This window comes from Chinchilla lanigera, unplaced genomic scaffold (assembly GCF_000276665.1).
Source record: "Chinchilla lanigera isolate Chin_1 unplaced genomic scaffold, ChiLan1.0 scaffold00011, whole genome shotgun sequence".
Classification (NCBI taxonomy): domain Eukaryota; kingdom Metazoa; phylum Chordata; class Mammalia; order Rodentia; family Chinchillidae; genus Chinchilla; species Chinchilla lanigera.
This window is the reverse complement of record NW_004955412.1, coordinates 24,211,823-24,234,795: the sequence shown is the minus strand read 5'-3', so window position 1 is coordinate 24,234,795 and position 22,973 is coordinate 24,211,823. Positions and strand designations below refer to the sequence as shown.

General features: G+C 46.9%; 1 protein-coding gene across 4 annotated transcripts in view; it reads right to left on the bottom strand.

The window, feature by feature from the left end:
• Window positions 1-22,384, bottom strand: part of Gramd1b (GRAM domain containing 1B) — a 175,387-nt gene extending 153,003 nt beyond the window's left edge. For 2 of the 4 annotated variants that reach the window (XM_013511139.1, XM_013511136.1), the window contains exon 1: window positions 21,419-22,384. In XM_013511139.1, the coding sequence (XP_013366593.1) occupies window positions 21,419-21,789 (371 nt within the window). In that variant the 5' untranslated portion in view covers window positions 21,790-22,384. The remainder of the gene's footprint in view (window positions 1-21,418) is intronic. The other 2 variants (XM_013511137.1, XM_013511138.1) reach the window with 2 other exon arrangements.
• Window positions 22,385-22,973: the final 589 nt, after the last annotated feature.

Here is a 22,973-nt window from a genome sequence, read left to right as displayed (position 1 = left end):
AACTGCAAATGACTCAGCAAAGGTCCCCTGCAGTGACAAAGAGCCCAAACTCAGGGTCTCTCCTTCAGATCAGATAAACCTGAGTGGCGCCAATGTGACACTACCGCTGTGGTAGGTCACATTGGTGACACTAAGGTGAGGGAGAGAAAAGGAGATAATCAGAAAGTGAGCGCCTACCATGTATCAGGTAACCGGAGAGGCACTTATCTTTATCATTTTCTCTTCAAATCCATCTCCAAGGTAGGTCCTATCACAAGCATCTATTTATTCAGGAGGAAACTGATGATGCAAAGCAGACTGAGGGAAGGAAATCGGTTGCATGTTGGAATTTTACTCCATAGAAGCAGGCTGGAAATTGCTACCGAACAGAAGTCCCATGCAGCTGCTGGGAAGTCATCCACTCCGCCCACACCCAGGCCAGAGGTGGGGACGCATGAGGAGCAGTGTAGGCGTGGACTGTCATCAAGATTAGAAACGGCTGGGCACGGTGATGCACCTGTGATCCCAGCTCTTAGGAGGCTGAGGTAGGAGGATCACGGGTTCAAGTCCAGCCTGGGCAACTTAGTAAGACTCTGTCTCAAACTAAAAAATAAAAAAAGGCTGGGGAGTTGGGCATGGTGGCACATGCCTATAATCCCGGCACTCTGGGAGGCTGAGGGAGGAGGACTGCAAGTTCAAAACCAGCCTGGGCAATTTAGTGAGATTTTGTCTCAAAAATAAAAAATAAGAAAAGATTTAAAAAGAACCCAAGATGTAGCTCAGTATGAAGGCCCTGGGTTCAATCCCCAGTACAAAAACAAACTCAACAAAAATATATGTACATATACCTTGGGCTGGAAGTGTGGTTCTATGGTAGAGTATTTGCCTAGTATGGTTTGGACCCAGGTTTGAGCCTCAGCACCAAAATATATATATATAAAGTACTCATATACATTTATTTTCAAAAGATTTGTGTGTATTCTCTTGTACTTGGCCACTTAGCCTGAACTCATAGGTTTAGAGTTGTTTGTATAGCAGCAACTACTTCTTATTAATCCCTCAAAGATGCTCCTGAGATGATTAAGATTGTGAATCATTTCCAAACCTGTCCCCCTAAAGAGGCCTATACTAGTAATCCACTGGGAAAAGGTGCTTCCGGACTCTAAATCCTCCAAGGGTATGAAAGACAAAGTCAGGAAATGCACAGATACTTTAAAAATATCTAAATGTTGAAGCCTTTACTTCAGTAGTGTTTGTGAGACACAAAAGAGAATTCTTGCCTCCCCCATCTCTCCTCTCTTGGAGAATGTAAAGGGGATATTTCAGGGTCCAATGTCTCCCCAAAACAGGGAGGAGAAGAAAAAAGGCTGGTTACCCCTTATCCAGGGTCATGGTTTCCCAATCAAGAAAGCACTGGCCGATCTTCGCCTCTTCTATAAAGTGAATGAACTAGGTCCTAAGTTGAGAGTAAATTGCTTTTGTTTTCCTAAGACAAAATGACCATCCAACTCCACTCCCTAAGGAAGGTCTTCTGCTAGAGGATGTCCTCACAATGCACTCTGGCTTATTTTCAAAATCAACCAGTTATTGCTATCAGTTATTGCTATCCTCTCCTTAGAGGCATTTGTCACGCTTCTACCATTTTACACTGACTCAGAATGTTCTCCATTGAATGCCTCATAGACGTTCAGTAAAAATGCTGATGAACAAAAAATGGATGAACAGTACATAAACTGCACTAAATCCTTCAAGGGCAGAGGCCAGCCAGAGATCAACAGCCAGCACACAGTAGCCAAGCAACAAGTGGTGGAATTTGGACTTGACTCTCCTCAGCAGTCTGAACGCTTAACGTGTCCCTCCAAGTGGGAAAGAGAATGGAGGAGGCAAAATCCACCTACAGCTTTTCACAGGGGCTGCTGCTTTACAAGAGCAAAGAGCTCCTGAAACAGCTAGTTATAATGTTTGCCCTCTTTTGTTGTATTTCCTGTGGATTTTAATTGCCCCCGTTGTCAACAGGTATATATTAGCCTCAGTATAATGTCAGCTATACACATGCATTCAACAATATGGAAATAGGGCTGAATTAAAAGCAATAGGCCACAACCTCTCTTTTAAGTCCAGCTTTTATGGATGTGGGTATGTTTCAGAGTTTTAGTTCCTGCAGGCCCAGGTGGGCACACTAATTACATCTGCCCCACAGGATGCGGGAACAAAAGATGTAACGGCTTGTCACGGTATAGGCTTGTCATTGGCAGGCCTGGTGTGTGCTAGGCACCGTGGTAAGTGCTAGGGAAATATCAAGAATAATTACACTGTGCCACTACCTTCCCTGAGCCCATGGCCTGGTAAATCTCCATGAAAAGGATAAAGTGCTACCCAAATTAAAAGATTATGATAAATTGGAATTGTACATGTGGCATTCCTTTTGCCACTTTGATGGAGGAGAAACAGCAGGTGCCCATGTCCCCTCTTTCCTCTCTGCCTTCCCCCCTCGGAGTCAGTTCAAGCTCCGCACCCTAGGCGGCTTGATAAATCTTCATTCGCTGCCTGTTTTCAAGACTGTCATTATACTGGGTAATAAAGACCCATTTCTACTGGCAGCCCTTTGGTTCTTGGCTCCCACAAACACTACGAGAACAACTGCCTTGGCATCTGGCAGCTGCAGAGACAGACGTAGTTTAATCCCATCATCTCCCAAAGTCTTGGACGTGTCAGACCAGAACATGTGTCTGCATGACAATACGCCCACACCAAATTACATTCAGGCCCACTACCAATGAGAAGGGTTTAGCTTCCCACCGTCAGCCACCAGCTCCTCCCCCACCCCATATCTTTCCCCAAAGCAGACCAGAAGGCTCTACCTCTTACAACCCCTGACTTCTGAATTTTTTTTTTTTTTTTTTTTGTCTTTTTTGAGACAGGGTCTCGCTCTGCAGTTCAGGCTGGCAGTGAGCTCACTTTGTAGCCCACGCTGGTCTCAAACTCGCAACGATCCTCCTGCCTCAGCCTCCCGAGTGCTGGGATTATAGGCATGAGCCACCACATGAGGTAACTACTTCTGAATTTTAGAAAACAAACTCATTCCTTTTCAGTGATACACCCAAGTAACTTGTGCTTAAATAAATGGGGCCCAATGTTGCATAGTTAATTTTGTTCACTGTCTCTTTACTTCTACTGGGATGTAAAACCTACTGGGTCAGAAGCTATTTTCACAATCCTTTCTGGTGTCAAGAACAGTAACTAGCCAGGAATGGTGGGTCGCACCTGTAACCCCAGCACTCGGCAGGCTGAAGCAGGAGGGTCACTGTGAGTTCAAGGTCAGCCTGAACTACATAGTGAGGTCCTGTCTCAAAAAAATAAAGAAGAACAGGAACTGGCACAAAAGTATGTGTTCAATAAATATTTGCTGGGTTAACTATGGAGGAAAAAGATGGAGAGGAGGATGCATTTTTTTCCAGCATCCTTCTTTCCTGTAGCAGCCTGGAAGTAGAAGACAAAAAATGCATTGTTAGCAAGGCAACCACAGCGTGCCCCCGCAAAATAAAATAAACACCTTCAAAGCCAACACAGGTGTGTATGGGGGAAATTACCTAATCATTTTGCAGTCTGTACCAGGGCCATGGGTCAAACATCAGACAAAACATTACTCACAATGTATTGTTCACCATCGCCTCATTTATGCAAGTTAATCACTGTCCACCTGCCTTTGTCCAATTTGGCTCCCTTCAGGAAAGACCACCCTTGGAAGAATAGCAGTCTCTGGGAAACACAGACAGAACAAAGACAAAAAAGAAAAGAAAAAGAAGCCAACAGGCTTAAGACAGACAAGCTAATATATAATAATCCAGATTTACATAAATGGCATATGGGGCATAATTATTCAGCTTCAAGAGGACTTCCTGCTTTACAAAATGACTTACATTAGAATTCCATGAAAATCTAATTTCCTTATGTGCTTTCATCATTTGATTATTCATTCATTTCCTAAATACATGTTTGCTGAGCTCTAACTATGTTCCACACAAAGAGCTTAGCAGGCATGCAATGAAATAAACTGCCTTCGCTGCTTAAGGTCTGGTAGAAGATGTAGCATGAGCACGGTATGCCTCTTCAGGGCAGGAGGAGCCGGGAACACACATGTCACCAGTCCTTGGGGCAAGAAGCACTCTGGAGGAAAGACAGACTATGCCACAGGAGAAGGCCTTAGGGTGGCAAAGAACGTCGGACATAAGACATGGGTAATGTCTGAAGGGGCAATGTCTACAAAGATCTGGAAATAAGCGGGCAGCCCATTCAAGGAATTAAAAGGTCCGGCTGGCTGACTGCACAGAATACAGGGAGCAGGAGCACAGGAAGCAGGACGGTAAGCGGAAGTGGGCATGCAGCCGACTCTGACTACAGAGTGCAGGATAAAAGGGGATGGGCAGTGAGAGCCCCAGAGACAGGAGGATGCTTCCGTACTGCACGGGAGTGACGGCAGCAGGGGTGGAGGTGAGGAGGTGGACTTGAAGAACATTCTCCTCTAAAGCGGGGAAGCCCAGCTTACATACAGAGTGGGAGGGACTTGTTTGACCGGAAAGATAACAGGCTCAGTTATGGACAGACAAGCCGAGGTTTGATGAACATCCCAATAGAAGTGCACATTAGCCAGCTGGGGTATGAACCTAAGGCCCAGGAAAGAGATGAGGTGTGAGATATAAACAAGACATTCGAGGCTATGCTTTGAATGTTTGTTCACTCCAAACTCGTGTGAAAATTTGATCGCTGTCATGGCGGTGTGAGGACGTGAAACCATTGGGAAGAGTCAGGGCCATGAGGGGCCCACCCTTATGGATAGAACTAATGCCATTAAAAAGGACTGTTTGACTCCCCTCTGGCCTCTTTGTCTTTCAGCCTTCAGCCATATGGGGACATAACATTCTTCCCTCCAGGGGATGAGGCAGGAATGCCCTAGTCAGATACTAGTAGCTAGATCTCAGGCTTTCCAGCCTCCAATACTGCAAGAAAATAAATTTCTAGCCATTATAAATTACCCAGCCTTGAATATTCCATTGTAACAGCAGATGAAACAGTCATCATAAGAGGGAATAATCAGGGGTTGAGGATTTAGCTCAAGGCACAGCGCCTGCCTGGCAAGCACGAGGTCGTGAGTTCAATTCCGGGTACTGTAAAAAAAAAAAAAGAATAAGAGGGAATAATCAAAGGCAGGAGCATAGATAAAACTGACCAAAGATAACCTGTAGATTTAGAAGAAATACAGGAAGAGGAAAAAGGAATGAAAGGGGAGGGGAAGGAAAAGCTAAGGAAAAACAAGAAGCAGACTGGAGTCAGGTTGAGCATAGTGGTGCATTCCTGTAATCGCAGGACTCTGAGAGCCTGAAGCAGGAGGATCACACGTTTAAGCCAACCTGGGTAACTTAGTGACTTAGCAGTAAATAAATAAATAGGGCTGGGAAGGTAACTCAGTGAGAAGACCCTCAGTTTGATCCTCAGCACCAAAGAAAAGAAAAGAAAGGAAATAGAAGGAGAGGAAAGGAGGGGAGGGGAGGGGAGGACTGGAGAAGAAAGGAAAAAGAAAAAGAAAAAGAGCTGGAATTCTGAAGTCAGAACTGTAAACAAGACCAATAAGAGCAGCCCCCAAATTATAAAATCTAGGCTTGTGCACAGTGCTTCCACACCCACTAAGAGATCAGAAAAGTGACACCTTACAAGTAGTCAATGAAACAGCAAACCACTGTTTCAGCTCACAATGGCCGGAGTAGCTGACTTAGGTGTCACAACACATCAAAAATGCCTTCACTTCTATTAGCTAATAAAAAAATTAGCATAATTTTTCAGTTCCAGGTACTTAATTTTGTCTGACAAGATGAAACAGAAATGTATACTCCTCACTTTACAATCTCATGAGGCCCAAGAAGATTGAGTAACCTGCCCAGAGACCAGAATGAGAACGTTAGCAGAACTGGAGTCTTCACCCTAGGCTGCCTCAGCTGGTTTCTAAGGTCAGCGCTGGGCTGGTCCTCCTAGGAGAAACCATCACCCTGTCCCCAAAGACACAAGGGCTCAGTGATTGACGGAAGATAGGAGTCCATTCTGGGCAAGGAAAGGCCCTCTAAAGAAACACAGCAGACACACAAGTGGGTTGCCAGAGATCTATATTCTAGATCGGTCTTTGCCACCGACCATCTTGGTGTCCTTGGGCTTCTCAGTTTCCTCAAGGTTGAAATGGCCTGACAGACTCACTCAGCACAGAGACTGGATTCTCTGAGAGACCCAGAACCAGGCACCTACAGGTGCAGCTGCGTGAGTGAGGTCAGGTGATTTCGTAGTAATATCAAAGCTTTACAACCCTTTCTCCCTCCTTAGGCCTACATAAAAAAAGAAAAGAAAGAAAGAAAGAAAGAAAGAAAGAAAGAAAGAAAGAAAGAAAGAAAGAAAGAAAGAAAGAAAGAAAGAAAAAGAAAATTAGCCTGCCTCAGATATTTAATTACAGAAAGCCAAAACTGACTAAAACAATAACTCTTATAATATTTGTCACAACCAATAGGAAAATACAAAAAGACAATGGATAGTTGTTTAGTGACATGTTTTGTGTCTCTGAAACTTGCCAAAAGTCTTTCAGCTTGTTACCTTATTTGTACATTTTTTTTTGTTTTTGGGACAGGATCTCTCTATGTAGTTCAGGCTGATTCTGCTAAAAGTGTCCCTTACGTGCTGACCTCCCATGCTCAGTTGTGAGCTCCTCAGAGGAAGGACTATGCATGTCCACAGCTGCATCCCAAGCGCGTAGCAAGGGGCCAATGTCCAGCCCAGGAAGCTCCCCCTAAATGTTTGCTGAGCTGGGGGAATGATCTCTCCTGAGTGCTCTTGACTTTCAGCCCAACCTCTCTGACCATGAACAAAAGCATGATGGTCAACACAGGCATCTTGAGAAGCAGTCCAAGACAGAAAAGCACTCTCAAGCGAGAGGAATCTCTGGTGTTCCACAGAACTTGGGCCGGCCACTTTCTGTTCTGCTCATCTCTGACACCGAGTTCTAACACACATGGCTGGCACTGGCTGAAAATTCTTCCAAGGGTGTGGGAGGCTCCACAGACCTCACCCATTGTCCAGAGATGGGCAAGCTACTGCCAAGGGCTTTCCTCAAAATCTGGATGCAGCAGCCCGAGTGATTAATAATGTATCTCTGAAAATATGATCAAGGATGATGACCAGCTAGCTATTGTTTTATTTCCACGTAAGAGAAAGTGAGAGGAAAGGAATTTAAATTGTCCCAGAAGGGAATTTCTATTAGCTCTTAGGTGAAACTTTCTCAAAAGTATGTCTTCTTCCCGGCATGGGGGCACACACCCACCTACAATCCCAGCACTCAGCAGGCTGAGACCAGAGGATCAATGGGCCAGTTTGAACTACATAATGAGACCCTGTCTCAAAACATACACACACACACACACACACACACACACACACACACATATACACACATAAACTATGCCTTGAAAGCAGCAAGGAGTAACTAACTCTTCTTGCCTGGAGTCTTATTTTTCTTCTAGTCCTAGGGACTGAATGCAGGACTCCGAACATTCTAGGCTGGCGTTCTACCACTCAGCAACATTTTTGGCCCTTTTTATTTTTAATTTTGAGACAAAGACTCGATAAGTTGCCCAGACTGGCCTCCAACTCGCCTCCTTCTGTCTCAACATCCCAAGTAGCTGGGATTACAAATGTGTGCCCCTGTGCCTGACTTTGATTTTTAATGAGAATTTTCGAGTGTTAGGAAGATACGGTTCTTCACAGACCCAGGTGGAAAAAACCCATGTTATTACCCAAGCTAAAGGCAAAACGTTTCCTGGAGAAGCTCCACCCTGTTCAGAGTGACCTTTATTGCTGCCATTCCCTCCAACTGACAATCAGCAAAAAGGTCAGAACGAGCTTTGGAGTACAGTGACCCAGCCAGGAGACAAATGCTGCCCTGTCAAGGCCAGCTGCTCTGGGGGGACATTCTGGTGTGAACTGACATGCTCAGGGACAGCAGACCACACCAGGAGGATGGGTGGCACAGGTCCCCACATCCTGGAGGCATCTCCACAAACAGCAACTTTATGTTTGTCCGTATTTCACAGACAGCCCATTCTTTAATATTAAATATATTCAGCCTTCATTTCTGACTCCTGACACAGAGCTTTTAAAACTCTTAGAATCTCCTGAGTGCGAGAAGTGTCTTTTGTTTTTGTTTTGGTTTGGTTTGGTTTGCATTGGTTTTTTTGAGACAAGGTCTTCCTCTGTAGTTCAGGCAAACCTTGAACTCAAGACAGTTTGTAGCCCAGGCTGGTCTCAAACTCACGGTCATCTTCTTGCCTCAGCCTCCTGAGTGCTGGGATTATAGGCAGCACCATCATACCAGTTTGAGGTGCTTTTGGTATTTATAATGAACCCTCTAAATATACCTGAGTTTATGTTAATGCAGAGACTTGGGATAGGGCCCCTGGATACCTCAGGGAGGGAGCAGGCACCAGAAAGCTCAAACATGTAAGATTAGAGAGGCACTATGTGGTGGCACACACCTGAAACCCCAGCATTCAGGAGGCTGCGACAGGAGGATCATTGAATGTTTGAAGTCAGCCTGGGTTACATAGTAAGACACTGTCTCAAAAAAACAAAAAATAAAATAAAATAAAACCCATTGGTGAAACCCTGATATGTGCTACAATTAGGCTGAGAGAACACAGACAAGTAAGGAATGATAGGACTACAAGCATTAGAATACTTCAACCATCTTTCTTTCCTTCTTCCTTCCTTCCTTCCTTCCTTCCTTCCTTTCTTTCTTTCTTCCTTTCTTTCTTTCTTTTTGGAGACAGGGTCTCAGTATGCATTTCAGACAGACCTTGAACTCACTATGTAGTCCAGGCTGGCCTTGAACTCACAGCAATCCTCCTGCTTCAGCTTCCCAAGTACTGGGATTACAGGCATGCACCACCACACCCAGCTGACTACTGGAAATTTGGAATAGAGAATTTACACCTGGGGAACATCGGGAGGAGATGGTGTTTTCCTCCAGCGCTGAGTCTGGAGTCATGAAGAACTCTGAGTTCCACGCTCATGCGGCCAGTGCTCTAGGAACCACTCTCAGCTGACCAGCCACGACCTGCTGGGCTCGGAGGCGGAAACTAGAAGGAGGACAAACAACGTCCTGTTTGGAAAGACGCCATTCTGATTGAAGATAAAAACGGATCAGCTGGCCAGGCTGAGCCGCATGCTGTTTTCCTAGTAGAGATGGAAGAATGAAACAGTGGTAATATCCTCTACATTTGTGTTCTTACTTACTCATGGCAGCGGCCAGTGGCCTGGCCCATGGCCAGGCAGAAAAGCAGTAGAAACTCAGCCACATAAATGGATGCCCTAGGGGGCACAGCCATGGGAAATCACTATGGGGTGACAGGGTGACAAGGGTAGGACATGTCGAAACCCCTCTGGAGAACCTCATTCCAGGTACACAGGGGGTTGGAATCCTCAAGCAGGTAGTCTATGTGCTCACTTAGGCTGGGCTCTGGGGGCCCACAGAACGAGAAGACATGGGGAGCTGCAGCAATGCAGTGGAGGGCTGAACCTAGACAGACACACCTCTCTCCCACCACCTGAAGCACATGGCAGGAAGAAATTTCTGCCAACAAAAATGCGGATGGCTCTGTAGCAGACTCTCCAGGAGGGAAGCCCTGCACTCACCTGGCTGGTCAGCTTGATGCTGGCAGCCATGGGGGCTACAAATTGGTCTTGAGAGGAAGAGACACAGACTGACTCTGGACTGCATGCCTGATGGAAGATGCAGGTACCTGGAATGCTGTAAAGAACCTAAACAGAACACACTACACCAGTCTGGATGTCTAATCACCACTTCCTCAAATAGGAAACACACTTTACAGCCCACTAATACCCAACAGTGAGAAGTGACATCCCCCTCCCAGTAACAATGTGGTAGAGAAATGGGCCATGAGCGTATGCTCACAATCAACAGAATGGGAACTATGTTCACACGAGAGCATATCCTCTGTTCTAGTAGAGAAGAGGGGATGGAGGAGGAGGCTGGTAGAAGTTTATCTCACTCATGGCTCTGGAAGCTGGGCTTAGCATCTAGTGAGGGCCCTGTGCCACATCATAAAAGTGGCAGAGGGCACCACAGAAAGAGATAGAGCAAGGGTGCCAGCCCAGGTCTCTCCCTCTTCTTATGACGCCACTAATGCCACCATGCAGGGTTCACCCTCAGGACATCATCTACTATCTCCCAATATCCCAACACCGTCAAATATAATTCACACATTAAGGTAGGCATGAAATTTTCAACATATAAACTTTTGGGGGAAATATGCAAATCAGAGCAGGTGACTAGACTTCTTTTATGGGGCCTCAGGCATGCTAAGCACCTGCTACACCACCGAGTTACAGCCCCAGTCCTACTTGTTTAGTTTTCCTTTTCCTTTCTTTCTTCCCCATATCAACTTTCTTTCTTTCTCCTCTACAATAGTCACATGACTAGTGCTACAAATACAAATGCTGAATGCATGGTTAATTCCTGAACAAGACGCAAGACGTGGCAACAGTATTTTTATATTTCAGAATTCCTAAAAGCTTCCTAGGGCTGGCGGTACCATCACTTCATTGGGCACGATTGGGGCTAAGAATGAATGCAGCTTTACTAACCGGGGAACCAAGACAGCCTGCTAGTCAGTCATCCCATCCCGTATGAACGGGAGCAAACTGAGTGCAAGGCACTTGCTAGACTAAAACTACCGCTGGCCATCTGGACTGGCACAGTGGCAGGCCCTCCTGTTCCTTCCAAAGGTGGAAAAGTCCAGACATAAACAGAGAAGGAGGGAGACTAGCTGAGAGTAAAAGAATAAATGAATAAGTTATGTGATGAAGGAAATCCAATATCATATTTACACCTCAATATAGGCTCAGAACGAGAGGCGGTACTGTCTCTCAGCTCAGTTAGAATCTACTAGAATTACAATTGAAAGGTGAAGAAGACTCACACTGCTGAGACCACTCCTGCATGGAAAACTGTAAAGGTGAGCGGCCTGCCTCTGGGAGATATTTCCATATGATATAACAATGGACTGGACTAATTGCTAATGGCTGGATGAGACTCTAGTAATGTGCAGTATCTTCTGAATTGTCACAATCCTTTTGTTATGTGGGATCTATGATCAGAGATGAAGGATGGCCGGTGGTATATAAGAAATATATTTGACCTTTGTCCCCAGCTCCAGTCACAGAGCTCCTAAAACCCTTGGAATCTCCTGAGAGACAAGGATATGTTTTACTCATCTGGAGCTCCTTTGATACACCTGCATTTACACTAGTGAGGTGACCCAGGGGCCCCTAAGTAGCCTTAGGATGGGGCCACTCATCAGAAAGACCAAGTGGTCAGAGGATTGGAGATTCGGAACTTTCAGCACAGTCCATCAGCCTCAAAAATAAGGGATGGGGGTGTGGGGGGGGGAGTGTATGTGTGTGTGTGTGCTGGGGTTCAGGGCTAGAGAGGAAACTATAAAAACTCTTAGGCAACAAAATTTGCTGAGCATCTGGGTCGTGAGCTCATGGAGGTGCCAGAGAGTGTATGCCTACAAAGGCCACGGGAGCCCCCGGCCCACTCCAAATCTTGTCCTGCGTACCACTTTCTCTGGCTGTTCGCCTGTGTCTTTGACAATAAAACAGTAAACCTAAGTGTATCCTTGAGCTCTCTAGCAAATTAATCAAATTCAAAGAGGAGTCTGAAATTCAGGTTTGCACTCATTTAGTCAGAAGCACAGGCAGCCTGGGACTTAAAACTGGTACCTAACTTAGGGGCCAGCTCGCAGGGCTGAGCCCTCGGCTTCAGGATTGGACCTTATCTCCAGGCAGATACACGCAGATGGAGTATAGGATACCTGCTTGTCCACTGAAGAACTGCTTAGTGTACAGGAAAACAAGCTCACACATCTGATAAGAGAAGTGGCCCATGGTGAATGTGTGAGCAATAAGAGGAAACAATTTGTTCTTTCCTTTAGACTTTTCTATTCTCAACCTTTGGAGCAGTGCTTTCCCTCACTTTTTATGGGTATAAAGTACAGAAGAGCAGAGGAAAGAAACAAGTCCTTCAAATAAAAAACTTTCCTAGTGGGAAAAAACACTAGACGGCTATACACCAAAAATACCAGATGGGGTGTACATGCCTGTCATCCCAGCACTCAAGTCCAGTCTTGGCAAATTAGCAAGAGCCTGTATCAAAATAGAAAATAAAAAAGTGCTGGGGATACAGCTCAACGTTAAGGCCCTGGGTTCAGTTCCTAGTACCAAAAAAATAAATTAAAAGCCTCTAAGAGTTGGGTTAGTTTGGTAAAATATAAACTATTTTCCTCTTTCCTACTATTCACAATTGTATAATTAATTACACATTTATTTTAAAGCAACAAGCTATGCAAGGCATGGTGGTGCATGACAGAAATCCCAGCATTCAGGAGCCTGAGGCAGAAGGATTGTCGCGAGTTCAAGGCCAGCCTGGGCTACATAGTGAATAGCTCAGCCTGAACTACATAGCAAGACCCTGTCCCAAAAACACTAGATGCCTACACACCAAAAATACCAGATGGGGTGTACTTGCCAGTGGTCCCAGCACTCAAGTCCAGTCTCGGCAAAAATCTGGTCTCTCACTCTTCTTCTTCTTCTTTTTTTGACATAGGGTCTTACTATGTAGTTCAGGTTGATCTTGAACTCATTATGTACCCCAGGCTGGCCTCAAACTTGCTGTGGCAATCCTCCTGCCTCGGTCTCCTGGGTGCTGGGATTACAGGGTGTGCGCCACCATGGCTGACTGCCCCTCTTCTTATAAAGAAGATTTAGTCCTGGGGACTCCACCCTAATTAATATATCTAAACCTAAGTGCCTCTCAGAGTCCCTACCTTTAAACACCACAGTGGGATTAAGTTTCCACCCTCTTAATACCTCACAGTGAGGTTCAACTTCAGCCTCCTTCCAAGGGATAGTCCATATTTGACCCATAGCAGTCATCCCCAAACTGGGTCCTCAGGAAGATTCTTTTTCCACAGCTGTGAAAGAGTGGGAAAAACAAGGGGGCTGTTAATTGTTCTTCTAATTCTCTCCCTCTGCCCACTCACTTCCTGGCTAAACTTGCTAACCAGAGTAGCAAGTACAAATCTCTGTGGTCAGGTTGTAGAGGCCAAGATCTCAAGCTAGAAACAGACAGACGTCACCACAGTGACTTCCTGACAAAAGAAGGAAGGTGCTCCAGGATGTGACAGATCAGTTCAAAACCGGTCAAGATCCTCAGTTGGAGACCTGAGTGCCAGGCGTTACCCCAGCTGGGTCACAGTGACATGCCCCGCCACCTTATGTCTTTATCTCACCTACTGATCAGGACCCGAGCCTGGGCCCTGTCGGAAATATGTAAAAGCTGCAGAAGGGAAAAGCCTCACGCCATCTCTCCAAAATCTTCAGAGGCAATACCCATGTACTCTGTAAACCCTCCCTTGAACTACTTTTCTTACCTAATGCACAGATGTATTTGCTTAGCAATTATTTTGAATTATGTGACCTGAATTTAAAAACAAATCCAGAAACACAGTCCGCACAGAGAAGAGAGAATCTGAAATTAGGACCACCTCGGGAAGGTGGCGCAGGGATGGCAGGCCATTGTCTGAGCTCTCTTTTCAACAGCATGAACCCTCTCCAGCCTGTCTCCTTCCGCCCACTTGAAAGGCCACATTCCGTTTTCTGCTCTCTATCCCTGGTCCTCTGAGAGGAGAAAGCTTCCTCCAGCTCCAAAATCATGGGGAAAAATGTCCTCCCCACTGGGTACCAAAACCCTTGGCACATCACATACAGATTTAGGGCATGGAGAAAAGAGCACCAAGTCCCCAGGAAAAGCCTTCAGTCTCCTTAAAGCTCTTACACACAGCAGGCCAGCAAGTACATCCGGGCCCTTCAAGCCAGTCTGGACTCTGCACCGGGGCACCTGCTCCAAGCCAGCAAGCAACTTGCTCACTAGAGTCAGGAAGAAAATCCTGTCTTGGCCGCTTAGCCATTCAGATGCCTTAGTGAAAACCAAGCACACCAAAAGCAATTATCAGTGACCAGCACAGCAACGGGAGGATACACAGTACCTAGAAGCAACCAACGAACAAGGGTGGAATTGTCACCTGCCCATCCACCCGTGCACACTCCAGTCTCTGCTCTGACATGTAACTGACACACCCAAGTGCATAACCACATGAAAACCAAAATGCCATCTCCCACAGAGAAACCTGACCAGGGTGAGTCAGGGCTCCATCCCCATAGTCTGTTTCCATGAATTATTTTCATCTGGCAGCCAAAGGCAGGCTACTTCTCACAGGGCAGTCCAACTACATCAGCCATACACTGCAATGCTTCCCCAGCCCCACACATGTCTCCCAGGGGCCTTCTCATCCTTCTGACTGAGTCACTAACTTCCCTCAGAGCCAGTTCCTTCACACCTTCACCTTCTCCAGCATGCCGGGGCCTGCTGCTTCTGGCCCTAGGGCAATGGTCTGGTGGAAATGTAAAGAACCAGGCTTTGGAATCAGAAGAACATGGTTCAAATCTCAGGCTTGCTTCTATTTGCCCAGGAGCAAGTTAATCTCCGAAGTTCAGGTTCCTCAGCTATCAAATCCACCTTGGGTTTGCTGTGAAGATTAAATGTGATCGTGTACTTAAGGCGCTTAGCAAAAAACTTGGTACAAAGACTTAGCCCCCGCCCTCAAGGAATTATAGATCTAATAGAAATCTTTGCTAGTTAACCCTATCCAGCACAGGCTACTTTTTTTGTTACTGTTTTCTGGTTTCTGCACTGTTATTCTGAGTTTTTGTTTTTTTCTGCCTTGGCCTGAGCAGCGGGGATTACAGACATGTGCCACCAAGCCTGGCATAGCACTGGCTACTTAGTCTGCTGTGTAGTCACAGGACTCTCCTGCACTTGTTTGTTGCTTTGCGCTAAGAAGCCTGTGGCTTTCTCTCTGCCATACTCCTTGTGCTTCATGTACGTGACAGGGTATACAAGGAGTCACAAACTCTACAAATAATGCCCTCTGACAGAGCATTTGGGTACACAAAATTGTTCTGCTCCCCTGGAAACTGCCCTGAACCCTAAAGCAAGTCTTCCTCTAAGGGTCAGAGGAAGAGGATCCAGGTAAATATACCTGGGTTAGTCATCTTTCTTTTGCTGGACTAAAACACCTGATGTACACAGTTTAGACAAGTTTTATTTTGACTCGTAGTTTCAGAAGTTTCAGTCCATGGTTAGCTGGCTCCAAGGCAGAAGAAGCATAACAGAGGGACGTGGATCACCACATGGCAGTCAGAAAGCAGCAAGCAGGGGCAGACCCGGAGAGAAAGGAAGGGACCGAGGACAAGAATATACCATTCCAAGTCACTCTCCTAGTGACCCCCTCTTCCATCCGGGCCCTACCTCCTCACAGCACATGCAGCTATGAACTCATTGATGCATGAATCCACTGATGAGGCGAGTGTCCCCATGAACTAATCACCTACCTAAAGGCCCATCTCTGACAGATGAGTCTTTCAGGGGATAAGTATTTTTTAATTAAACCATAACCGTAGCAAGATTATGTGCCAGCTAGGCTGGCACCAGAAGGACAACCCAGCCTACCAGGCTGGACAGAATCAATGAGAGGCAATTCCAGTGGCAGCATGGGAAGCCGAACAGAAACCCTGAGGCTCCAGGTTGGAAATACTCTTAGCTGCCAGCCTAAGCAACGGTAAGCCAACATGACAAAGGTAGGTATGCTGTACAGAAAAGGGAAAGGAATGGTCAAGGCAGAAATGGTCCAAAGAGTAGCCATGAGGAACATACTCAAGAGGAAGAAGTAGAGAGATCCCTCTGTGTCCCATAAAAAGACAATCTGCAGTGGGCCATTGTTCAGTTCACTTGCCCTCCGCCATCTTTCCTTCCACTGTGATACCAGAGAGTGATGAAAGATGCCATCCTGGAAGAGGTGGCTCCACCTGATTTCTGACTTGCCCGGAATTCAACAGGTCACACAAGGTCTCGGTTTCGTTTCTCAGTTTGGGTTCTGAACAACTGTGATAACTAGTCATGGCTGAGACATTTAGGGAGACATTCTAAATTCTTTTTTTTTGTCATTTGTTTTTTGTTATGTTTTGTGGTTGTTACTGTTTGTTTGTTACAGGTGTTATTTCTAAGAGTTTGCCCTATCAAATTCATACTACATTATTTCCTTAGTTCAGAGGGCAACATGGGCAATTTAAGAAAAAAAGGTTGTGTCATCTTACGTCAAACAGTGATCATGACAATGACTCCCAGTTAGACAACTGGCAGAACAGTGTAAAACTTCAGGGCTCCACACTAGCTTCCACCAAGTTACCAAGAAGAACAAGATTGGCTACCTCGAATACCATGCTGAGCATATCTTTTCCAGGCTCCAGAATCTACAAGAGCTCCCTAATGAGTTCCTTCCTCTTTGTATGTGAAGAACTCTGTATATTGGATCTCAGTACCTTTTTTTTTGATATAGGGTCTCAGTATGCAGTTCAGGCTGGCCTTGAGCTCACTTTGTAGCCTAGGCTGGTCTCAAACTCACAACGATCCTCCTGCCTCAGCCTCCCGAGTACTGGGATTACAGGTGTGTGCCACCATGACTGGCTCAGTACATTTTTGATGACTCATTGATTAATTGAAAGGCAATCTCTTTGTCATGAACAATAGTCTGTCAGCCAGACAGCTCATGAGTCTTTTTTCCCACATTCTGCATGAAGATCACACTTGGTAATCCATCCCCCGACCTTCTAGCCAACACATCTGCTATGGTTTGAATGTATTGCCCAAATGCACATATATTAAAAAACTGAATCCCCAAATTCATGCACTGGTGCTATTTGGAGGTAGGGTCTTGGGAGGTAACCAGCATAAAATGAGGTCATGATGGTAGTGTCCTCCTGGTGACATTACCGGCTTTAGAAGAGAAGGGGAAATCCAAGGCAGTAGCTTGCTCTGTCCTGCCTGAGAAGCCTCCACCATGTAATGCGTGGATCAAAAAGACCTCACCAGATGCTGAGCATATGCCAGTACCATGGTCTTGCACTTTACCCTACCAAACTGCAAGCCAAATACATCTCTGTAAATTACCTGACCTCCAGTATTTTAATATAGCAATAGAAATACACTACGATAGTTATCCATTCCCATCTTCAAGCCCAAGCTGCTTTCACCAAGAAGTGTTTGGTCCCCCTTAAAAACCCATCTGTCCCTAGCAAGTAGAGTAGTGGCTGTCTAGGGCTGGCAGGAGATCCTGCGCAGCTTCGTGGTGCTGGCTAAAGGGCATGGGATTTTATTATAGGATGACAAAAATATAAAATTGATGGTGTAATAGTGACACGTATCTATGAGTATACTAAAAACTACTGAATCAAACACTCTTTCTTTCTATCCTGGGAATAGGACTCAGGGTCTCTCGCATATAGGTACTCCATCTTTGAGCTAGACTCACAGCCCTGAAATAAACACTTTAGGCGATTTGTATAGTATGTAAATTGGGTCCAAAAAAAGCTGTTGCTCTGGACTCATCTCCAGGAAATTTTCCCAGACTCATGAATAAGAAGAATTCCATGTCAAACCATAGGGAAAATAAAATTATTCACTCATTCACTCACTTACTAGTAATTTATTCATCACCAAACATCTATGATCACCACAGAAGACCAGGTAGAATGCTAGTCAGTGAGCACACAAAGCTGCACAAGCCTGGGCGTGGCACATTCACGGGTTGCACCTCTGGATCCTGAGATCCCAAAGCCATGCTAACTTTATCATTTTCTCATCCCTTTCTTTCTAGCATGTAAGGAAAAGGATTTCCTGATCTTTGTTTTTAAACTTTGCACGTGAAAATCTACAAGCTATGGCCCTCGGTCTCCCTTATCTTCTACCTGTTCAGGTTAAATTCTATGGCAAACCTGAAAGGTGTTTTTCTCTGCTATGGAGAAGCAGATTTGAGGGGATGTGATAAGGAAAGATGCCATGTTACACTAATCCTCCACAGTCCAAGCCAGAGCACAGTCCTTTCCTAAGCATCATTTCCAAGTGATGTAATATATGAGGACACAGGTGCTGCTCTGGGACACGTGAGTATACAACCTCACACTCTTGAGCTCACATCCCCTGTAGGTGAGAGCCTCACAGAAAAATGACACCACGGCTTCACCCCTAAACCACAAGAGGAAGTTTAAAAGACATTTTCACACGTATCACTCTGTGACCGCCCATTAACCTGTGGATCTTCCCTTCCACAGATGATGGAGGTAGAGCGAGGTACCCAACCTCCAGAGCAAGTCAGTGACGTACGTGAGGTGTAAGCCGAAGTCTTCTGACTTTGCTGCTGCTGTTCTCTGCCCTCTAATTCCTTGAAATACCATTTCTTTCTTGGGCAACCTTGGTGAGTACCTACAAGCACCTGTTCCCCCTATCTCCAAGGCCTGAAAATGATGAGGTTTTGCTTTAGATGCAATCTAGGCAAATTCCAACAGAGGCAATAAAACAGTAGTAGAAATTGGAGTCACACAAAATTAGGTTTGCATCTAGAAGCGCCTTTTTTTTAATGCTGAGGATCAAACTCAGGACCTTGTGCATGTTGAGCCAGCATCTTACCACTAAGCTGTGAATCTGCCTTTTCTGTGTACACAGTCAGACCTCTGTGTCTGTACATTCAACCAACCAAGGGTGGAAAATATTCAGACAAAAAATGTTTCTACACTGAACATGTACAGACTTTTTCTGTGTGAATACTGTATTCCCTAAATAATACAGCACAACTATTTAGACAGTGTTTATGTTGTATTAGGTATTATAAGTAATCTAGAGATGATTTAGCATATACGGGGGATACACATAGGTTATATGCAAATATTACATCATTCTGTATATGGGACTTAGTATCCACAAGAAATCTTGAAATGGGGGCTGGGGATTTAGCTCAGCGGCAAAAGCGCCTGCCTGGCAAGCGCAAGGTCGTGAGTTCGGTTCCCGGTACCGGAGAAAAACCAAAAAAAAAAAAAAAAAAAAAGAAATCTTGAAACCAATCCCCAACGGACACTAAAGGATGACTATATATACATATTCTTCTCTCTCTCTCTTTTTAACAAAGAAGGAATCCTTTATTTTCTAAGGCAAAAAAACCTTTCTAAATGCACATATTATTCTAATTGAACAAGTCATTTATAAAAAAACTGCTTTAAACTGCACTTGGGAGATGAAAATTTCTTCCTGATTTTAACAGTGTGGTACCCACTGCAACAAAAATATAGATTCTGCCACCACCCTTAAATTATTGTCAAAACCAGGAGCCTTAAATCTAATCAGATTCACACCCATGCCAACCCTAGCCAGAAGTTGGAGACTCTTTTCTTTATATTTTTCCCTTAGTATACATAGCAGAATCTCAAGGCCAACACAAGATTTCTTTCAGTGTTTCTCACTTTTGAGGGAAAGCTGACAAGCCCTCTGTGTGTGTGTGTGTGTGTGCGTGTGTGTGGTGTCTCATGGAACCCAGGGCCTCAGACTTGCTAGGTAAGCGCTCTGCTGCTGATCTACATCCTTTCCCCTTTTTAAAGTTTATTTTAAGACAGGGTCTTACTAAGTTAATTGGGCTGGCTTTAAACTTTCAATCCTCCTGCCTCAGCCTACAGAATAGATGGGATTACAGGTGTGCACCACCTCACCCGCTGACAAACTATTCTAGTTCAAGACCAGCTCCCACCAAGCTTGTCCTTTCCTTCTACTCTGTAGGGAAGGCAGCAGGTTGAAGAGCCAGAACCGAAAGAATTCTTATCCCCAAGGTCCACAGAAGCCCCAGAACAAAACTCCACATCTGTACTCGTCTGCACAGTCATGTCCCATCATTACAAACAGAACAGAGAAGCCCTGGAAGGCTCAGAGTACTTATCTTCTGCATCACGAAGCCCTGCTCCTCAGTGTACCCCTCCATGACACATGGTCCACTTATCCTCCGCCCTTTGCCGGTATTGCTCCCCTTAGCCCATGCTGTGCACTGACACCGTCCCATTCCTGCATTCTTCTACCTATCTGCATTTAATTTTCTCTACTTCTAGAGGACTCTCTCTTTTCTCATACAATCAGTACTGTGTGGCATAGTACATGTCATCCAGTGGCTCCATCTGCTCAGTATGAATGATGCCTTCACTTCTTTTCTTTGTCTTTCTTTCTTTTCTTAACCACCATACAATGGCTGGGGCTGCAGATTTAGCCCAGCGGCACAGCGCCTGCCTGGCAAGCACAAGGTCATGAGTTCGATTCCTGGTCCCAGAACAAAAAAAAAAAACAACACCACCATACACCACCACTCCAGGCCTACATCTTAATTTCTCATACTAGTGTCCTCCTATCCTCCTTCTCAAGTTCCACATCCCCTCCCTCCACCATCCCTCCCCCCACACCCTTCCCAACATCCACTTTAGCTGATACCAGACCAAGCCTACACCAGCACTCACTAAATACTCTTTGAGTTGAAATAAATGAAACTGAACAGATGGGGTGAAGTATTCCTTGGGAAAGTGGGCCATGGCTCCGTTATCCGACACAAGACCACAAGTCTGTTAGGAGTCACAGCCCTAGTCTAAAGGTAAATGGGTAAATGGGCAGGTTATGTGGTATCAGTGAGCCTGTGAGCCCCACCCCCGCTACACACAGGCAGGCATTGGCTCCCCACTGTGGGGTGTAGCACCCCCCACAAGGCCACTGGATTGCCCTGTTGGCTTTTACAGCAATGCTCCACTGTGGAAAGTGAACTCCCACCGCCACCCAGATGGCACATTTACCTAGCAAAACAGGAGCTGGCCTAACGCACTGTGCTATGGAAATGTGCCTCTGATGTGGTAGGAAATAAGACTCGCTCAATGTGAACGCTCCATCTCCACGCACGTGCGCCAGCTGAAGGCAGTCGGGTGTAGCCACAGAGTAAAAGCTGAAATGCAGTTCAGACACCCAGGGGGAGGTCCCGCTTCTCTAGCTCCATCTGCACAACGGGAGTTAGGAGTACCTACCTCGGAGTTCGTGCGGGGGTGAAATTTGGAGCTACGCGGGCACGTGCTCAGCGAAGTGGCCCACACGTAGCAAGGGCTCAGTAAACATTAGCTGCTGTTGTTACTCATTTTGCTGTGAGGAGATGCAATATATCGTGAAGCCCCGGGCCAGTGTGTCATAGAAGATGATGCCCCTAGCCCTGGGTTGGGGTAAATCCACTAACCCTGGTGCCCTGCGCGGTGACAGGCACCTGCTTATGTCCAGAAGTTTCCACCACCAGGACGCGCAGGGGCCCTGGACGGCTCTGGGAAGGGCGAGAGGGCAGGGGAAGAAGACAGAGCGGCCGGGACCTACCTGCTTTCACTGCACTCTTTCCGCTCCCTCACCCGCAGCCACTTGCGGAGGAGGAAGCGCTTGCGGCGAGGGGAAGCGCTGGGCGTGGAGCAGTTGGACCACGGGGTGTCCTCATCGCTGGAGGGCGTAATCTCAATGGACGGCAGCTGCAGGAACTCCTTGCTAGGGGCCAAGACTCCGGGCAGGTCCTGGGCCAGGCCTGCCTCCAGACTCTGCTCCTGCACGTTCTTCATCCGGCGCATCTTGAAGCGCCGGCGGCGGAGCGTGGGGGTCGACGAGCTGGACCACACGGGGCCCTCGGGCGCGCCCTGCGGCTCGGGCACATGCAGGGCGGGCAGCTGCAGGTTCTCCATCATGTTGGCGGCCGGCATCGGGCTCGGTGTCCTCCTCGCTAGCGCGTCCTGCTCGCTGCTCCCACCCCGGCCCCGCGCCACACAATCCGTCCCCTCTCACGTTAGGAAGCTCGAGCGACCAGAAGAGCGGATTCTTTCCCGGCGCCGAGAGGAGGGCACGGGAGGTCAGCGGCGCGCGGCCGCCCGGAGTCTAACTTTTCGGAGCGCGCGTCCTCCCGGCCGTACGTGCACCGCGGGCGAGGCGACCCGGGCGCGGCGGAGCCGCCTGCCACCCCGGCCGCCTCCTGGGGCTCCCCGCGCGCACTTGTTTGTCTTCCGCTGCGCTCCCTCGCTCAGCTCGCTGGCGTCTCTGCCTTAGCGGAACTCGGCAGCCCGGGGCCCCAGGGGGCGGCTCGGCAAACTCTCAGCGGTTTGCGTTCGGCAGACCCGGTGGGGGAGCTGGCTTGGCGCTGCAGGGAGGTAAGAGAGCAAGAGGTAGAGGCAGTGGTAGGAAGGAGAAGGAAAGAGAGAGACACGGAGCGAGACACTGGATAAAAACAGAGATGAGGAGGGGGCTGGGGAAGGGGTGGTTTGCTGTCCTGGAAGGGCTGGCACGGGCGGCGACCGCCCTGTAACTGTACACGGAATCCCGTGGGGAGGGACTCTGCCTCCGAGTCAGCGCTGCTCCAATCAGCCTAATGAAACAGGAGCACAAACCAAACTTTCTCAGAGCGGCGATTGGCCAGCCAGGTCTCATTAGCTAGCTGCCTGCTTTTTTTTCCTGGAGGAGGGGAAATCTATGAATTCAGTTCTCCCTCTCTGGGGCCACCCAAGATACCGAGTAGAGAGAAAACTAGAGGGCTTTTCAGGGGAATCTCTTCTCCTAAGAAAGGTGCTTTCTTTGAGTTATTTGGGGTACAGAGGGGGGCCCAGGAAGCCTGGGCACAGTCTGTAGGAGAAAGCAAGGTTCCCAAAGGCTGCTTCCAAAATGGCACGCTGAGAAGAGAGGACATTTTGGTGGCATGAGCGGAGGACACCAGACATGACATACCAAGGAAAGACAGGTGACATCATCAAGTGACATAGGACACACAGCACCAGGAAGAACAGAGATGGAACCCCGTACATTGTGAGGGACCCTGCCAGTACCACAGCCCCACCGAAGCAAAGAATAAAATGAAAGGAAGGTGGGGCTGGGGATTTAGCTCAGCGGCAAAAGCGCC